General features: G+C 47.1%; 1 protein-coding gene across 11 annotated transcripts in view; it reads left to right on the top strand.

Annotated features, from left to right (window-relative positions):
• Positions 1–3470: 3470 nt before the first annotated feature.
• The window catches only part of MARK3 (microtubule affinity regulating kinase 3), a 62163-nt gene continuing 59633 nt past the window's right edge, over positions 3471–6000 (top strand). For 3 of the 11 annotated variants that reach the window (XM_013129159.3, XM_031049357.2, XM_031049352.2), the window contains exon 1: positions 3472–4164. In XM_013129159.3, coding sequence (XP_012984613.1) covers positions 4114–4164 — 51 coding nt within the window. In that variant the 5' untranslated portion in view covers positions 3472–4113. Of the gene's footprint in view, positions 4165–6000 lie in introns of all 11 variants that reach the window. The other 8 variants (XM_005149570.3, XM_031049355.2, XM_031049358.2 and 5 more) reach the window with 6 other exon arrangements.

The following is a 6000-nucleotide window of genomic DNA, read 5'->3' as shown; positions in this document are numbered from 1 at the left end:
ATTAGTTTTAAAGACAACACTGATGATGAAACAGTCCTGGAAATCTTCCACTGATTGGGTTTACTGTAGAATTTCTACAAGAAAAAAAACCCAACAGTAAGGTGTTGGAATAATGGTTACATCTCTATGGAAGTAACGCATTTTAAAATGTGTTTTGTAAAAGCTTACAGAAACACCAAAAAGTTGCACCAGAGCTAACAATTATCAGTCTAAAATAATATGTTTGTATAAACTAAAATGATTTAATATTTGAACAGATTCCTAGCAGGTGTATACTGTCACAGCTGCTGTGCACAACAAGGCAGCTATAACAATTACATTAGCTGATTCTCTACTTGCCTCTACCAGCGGATGTCTTTTAGTCCCCAGCCTTTAAAGTGAGGTGAGTGGAACAGAAATTCCTCAGTCAGTTCTTCATTTGCAATCCTTCTTCCAGAATTAAGACTCAAAATCCATGCATTAGAATACATTAAAATCAAACCTCATGTTTTGTCCAGCAATTGTAATAAATTTCAGGCTTTTTTCTGCTCTGATTGCAAATGTTCTTGAATACAGGGTCTGCTCTGTCTGTACAATGCAGTGTTAGAGAAATTCTGGACTTTTAATGTCCAGAAAAAAAAAAAAACCCTAAATTCTTCCCCACAATGATGTCATTTTTTGTATCATATTGTTTTCTGTTTGCAGTGACAGCCAAAACAGTGACATAAAAAGGCACCTTAACTAGCAGATCTGCTTCCTGTGTCTTTGAGTCATATTCTCCAACTCTACTGGCAAAAACAAGTTTTTACAGCTGCTAGCACTGTAGCCAGTACAGCTCAAAGCGCAAGTTGCAGCCTATTCTGGATAATACACAACCATCGTCATCTAAGTCCCACTTATGAAATCACTATCGCTAGCAAGAGCACAAGAACCAGAAAGCATAATTCTGTTATCATACTGTTTTCTGAGTATTCAGAGCATTTAGATAGGAAAAAATCACCTTCCGATTTGTGCATGTGGCTTAAGTAGCACCTGATAACATTGCAGAATATTTATGAGCAACAAAGAAACAGGAAACCTATGCAATCAGTTTCTTTACTATGGCCAAATTTCTAAGAAGAAAATTAATACACTTGAAATTCGTCTATTTAAATGGGAGAAACAGAATATAGCAATAATGAAATATAATAGACAGTAGCTGCTATGCAGTTTGTCATTCCCTGTGCAAGCTTTGCTACGCAGAAAAAAACAGCACTAATCAATGTTGCCATTTATTGGCAATAAAACAGCAAAATCAGCTGCTGTTATTTTTGTGGTCTCAATAATTTCTTCTAAAGTTCTTAGCTCAAAATCACTTTGCCAGTCAGAAATGTGACTCTAAAAGACACAAATACTCCTGCCCCACAATTCCTCTTCACCTGCACCCTTTCCCAGCCCCTTTTAATTTGGACTGTATTAAATGTGAGCTTTATTGAGGGTAATAGCGGAACTCCTATTGTATCAACTAGCCTAGGATTTTTACCTAACTATCCACCAGATTTTATCTGAGTGACTGATGCTTCCATGGAACAGCAAGACAAGTATGTGTAACACAATACTTAATTTACCTCAATACCTTTTCACACCTGTGCACAGGACTTTCACAGATCTCAGCTTTGCCAGGGCCTGGGACAGACAAACCCATAGCTACAAATAGCACTACTGTGCCTGGTGTGCTGCACATCGCTACCCGGCTCCAACATCTGCAGTTCAACTTTCTCATGCTGGCGGGAGTGCTCTCATAAGTGCAGAGTGAGAGCATAAGTCAATTACAGTTTTTTACAAACACATTGTAAAGAACATATCCTACTGGCAACAGAAAAGAAAGAGATGAAGCAGCAGCCCTGTGGCAAAAGCAAAGAGCCAGGAGATCTGCATACTTTTCCTGGCTTTGCTTCAGACTTCGAGATTGACCTTGGCAAGCCAGATAGAGGCAAATCCCATTCCCTTCTCCGTGCAAAGGGTCCTGCCTGCTACTTGTGGCTCTGCTACGCACATGTCCCACCTGAGCATATGCACACCTGGACAGATGTATGTACGCACAGAAATACGGATCATTTGCACAAGAGGTATTTGAATCCAAAATTCCTGTTATTGACACAGAGCAAGGCATTAGCTTAATTTGAGAGCGAGGAAAGAAGATAAAACACCATGAAAGTCCATTGGTTTTCTTCTGCAAGTCAGGTGTTGCAGAGCATCTTGTAGTCCTGATGATGAAGTAACAGACGAACTTATTTATTGGGTGGTGTTCAAAATCTATCCTTATTCATGTCTCTAAAAGTGAGGTAAATATTACTTGCACTGTAGAATAGAGTTCAATAACTTTAGAAAGTGTAGTTTATCTGACTTTCTCGGCTAGATCTAGGCTGCCAGATCCCCCGAGATGCCAAGTTTCTCCAAATCCCACCACTTCTAGCTTTTCTTTTTTTTTTTTTTTCTACAGAGGTTCATATTCTTTGTAATACAGATTTGTTTCTAGAACACCTGTATACTGAATACACACAAATTACTTCTCTCTATTGCTTTTAATTCCTAACTAGGTCTACTTACACCTATACCATCTTCCTTCTACACTTAAAAATGATTGTGAAGAGTAACTACTGGATATATTAAGCGTGTTTTGATACTCCTGGGTTCCACCCTCCTCCACCAAATCAAACAAGCAACCAGCTGTTATGAAAACGCAGTGCTGTAACACGGTACGGGCGCCTGCCTGCACCAGGTGAGCTCTGCCAACACCAGCCCCAGCCCCCGAACGACGTGCGAGCTCCTTTCTTTACCACACACCGTCCCCTGGGGTGGCGAAGTCAAGTAGAGAGAGGACATGCTTTGACAGAAGAGGACCTCAGCACCGCACCCTGAACACCGCTGTACTGCAGACACGTTTGTGGGCTCCATGCAACGGTTCTTGCTGCTGACTGTGAGTGGGCAGCAAGGTCTGTCCCGTGTCCCTTCTCCACACATGCTGCCATTTCCCCAACTGCCCGCAGCAGCTTCACCCCTGTGCCCCACGGTGCTCCCCAACACCCGACCTCCCTGCCCCAGCTCACACCGTCTCTCCCCTCACTCCCTGCCCGGCAGCATTAGGGGTCTCGTCACGTCCCCAAGGCCTGTGTAGGAGACACCCTATACACCCTAATCCCTCCTTCACGCCGCGCCGGGGCTGCTCTGGGGAACGAAGGACAACCGATCCATGCCTGCGCAGGACCAGGCGAAGCCCCGGGGACAGCAGGTGTTCCGCAGACCCACCCCCGGGGGACGGCGCTGGGGGAGGGATCGCCACACGAAGAACAGCTCTGCCTGCCTGCCCGCCGCTGCCAGCCCCACACCCTGCCCCGGCGCGGCCTCTGGCAACCACCCGCCGGCGCCGGCCTCCCCGGCGCGGCCCCTTCCGGTTCACGTCGGAGCTAGCCTCGCGCGGAGGAAGCCGGGCGGCCATCTTGGCTCGTCCGGGAGCGGCGGAGGGGCGGGGGGAGGCAGGCAAGCGTGACGGGCGGGCACCCAGCTTCTCCCAGCCCAGCCGCGGCCCGCGGGGTGCCGGCCTTTCGGAGACTGGGGCGGGCGGGTAGAGAAGAGCCGGGATGCGAGCAGCTGCCTGCTGAAGAGGGGCTGCGGCGGGGGAAGGAGAGGGGAGTCCCCTCGGCGGCGGGCCTGCGTTGGCCGCCGTGCCCCGGCCCGCAGCGTAGAGGGGCCGGCGACAGAAGCCGGGCTGCGCAGCAGAGCCCTGCCACCTCCTCCTTCCCGCCCGTCCTGCGTTTCCCCCTGCCGCGCACTCGCCGCCTCCCTTCCCTTGGCTCCATCCCTCCCCGATTGATGAGGCGCTCCCCTTCCCACTGCTGACCCCGCGGACCCCGGCCTGGCTGTATGATGAGCTCGAAGGGGGCGAGGCCGCTCCGCTCCCCGAGGAGGATCTAGCTCGGGCGTGAGGCGCCGCCAAAGGGTGGGGGGCATCGACGCGACGCCGCCCCCCGCCAGCCACCTCGTCCTTCATGGTGGCTCCTTGCGACCACCATCTCCGAGCAGACTCGCAGCCCGGCCCTGGGGGCCCGTGTGTGTCTGTACGCGCCGCCTTCGCGGCCGCCCGAGTGAAGTAAAATGTCCACTCGGACTCCATTGCCCACGGTGAACGAGCGCGACACCGAGAACGTGAGTACCGCCGGCCGCGGGGGGACCGGCCCGGGCACCCTCCCTGGGGGGCGACGGGACCCGGCCAGCCAGGGGCATCGCCCTGTCGAGGGCTGACATTAACCTCTTGCCGCTTGGGCTGTTCCCAAATAACCGGTTTATTTAAAATTATTTTTAAACACTCTCCCCCACAGCACGGTTTGCCGGTTTAGTAACATTTGCGGGCATCCCTCCCCCAAAGCCAGTGTCCCCTCTCTGAGGCTTTATTCGAGTGTATCTCGGTGGCGAGGATCGGATTTGTTATGTTGGTAACGGGAAGAGAAGATCCGCAGTGGGGAGGGGGTTCCCGGTTGGTTGCTGTCTTATAATATGCAAACTTGCTGCTAAAAGCTGCCTAATAAACCTCTGGTAAACAGAAGGTAATAATTCAGCTTTGGTAGGGTGGGCTAGGTGACCTAGATAATGGGCCTCTTCCCTGCTTAATTTGCAGGGTTCTCGTTGATAATGACGCTGTTAGGCTAGTCACCTGTTCAGATGACATTAAAAGGGTTTCTTTATTGGAACTATTCTCCAGACAAGGGGATCTGTTTACCCCCACTCCCCTCCTTTTTTTTTTTTCCCCTTAACAAAGTCAGGGTTTAGGGATTGACACTTTATTCACAAGATTGAGTCAAACACTGTATTAATAATCACACAGATCGCATGCTAAAGGAAAGGGGGAAAAACAAAAGTCCTACCACATGAGCAGAGAGACACAAACGAAGCTCAGTAGGAGATTCCCTTTCTGCAGATAGGAAACGTATTTCTTTTAAGTTAAAACTTAACTTGATCCCCATGTATGCTGTCGAACCATTTTTCTGCATAGGCTCTGACATGTTCCCAAATGATAAACAGAAGGGAGTTGTCACTCACTGTAGTCTAAAATGAGTCGATCAGTGAACTTTGTATTCAGCTTTCTGTAGATGTTATTTGATATTCTTTAGGAGGCAGATGCTAAACTTGATGGAGGAGGCTTTTTTTTACGAGGGCTTCTTATGGTTGGGACTGGCATAAAACGTGGAAACCTTGGTTAAATATCAGGAAAAACTGTTGGATTGTTCCTGACCATAAATAGTCTGAGAAAAGTGATGGTAGCCCCATTGTTTAAAACAAGACCAGACAAAGCGTTAGGAAACATGCTGCATAGAACAATTACTGCATTACTAGGGATTTAGATTTTATTGACATAATAGGCACTTCGAACTTCTGTGATCTTTATTTGTTTTAGCATTAGATGCAACCTGCAGGCTAAAGGCTCTATTGAGTAAAAAGCTAACTAAGCATATTTGGTTGTAAAATCTCAATGAGCTTCCTGCCTTGTGGAAGAAAATAATTAAAATATTATGCAGCCCTTCCTATGCCATAGGGAGGAGTTGAAGTTGTAGCATACACTACAAAATACTATACACAGTTTATTTGGGTAATTGTTCTGATCTGTAAGCAGACCTGACTGAGGTTTTCAAGCTCCATGTATATGTGTAGAGGCCACCCAGTAAATCATTTTAGAAAGCATTCAGATAAGGTTCTCTAATTAATTCAAACTCTACCCTGGATAACTTAATGGGGGAAAGACTGAGAATGTGTTCAAGGAAATACATTATTCACAAGCTGTGTGTTCTAACACTTGAAGCTAGATTTTTTACATGTCTTCCACTTAAGACACATTGTTCTCACTTCAAAATACTGGCCTAACACTTCTCTTTTGTAGTCTTTATAATTTAACATACATGGATTGACATCCTTGCAGATGAATTGCTTTAGGTTTAGATTAAGGCATATTTTTCAGTTGCTGTAATCTGGGTTGGTGACCACAAAAAT

The sequence above is a fragment of the Melopsittacus undulatus genome, chromosome 4 (genome assembly GCF_012275295.1).
Source record: "Melopsittacus undulatus isolate bMelUnd1 chromosome 4, bMelUnd1.mat.Z, whole genome shotgun sequence".
NCBI classification, from domain to species: Eukaryota; Metazoa; Chordata; class Aves; order Psittaciformes; family Psittaculidae; genus Melopsittacus; species Melopsittacus undulatus.
Note: the sequence above shows the minus strand (reverse complement) of the source record. Positions and strands in the feature narration are given on the sequence as shown.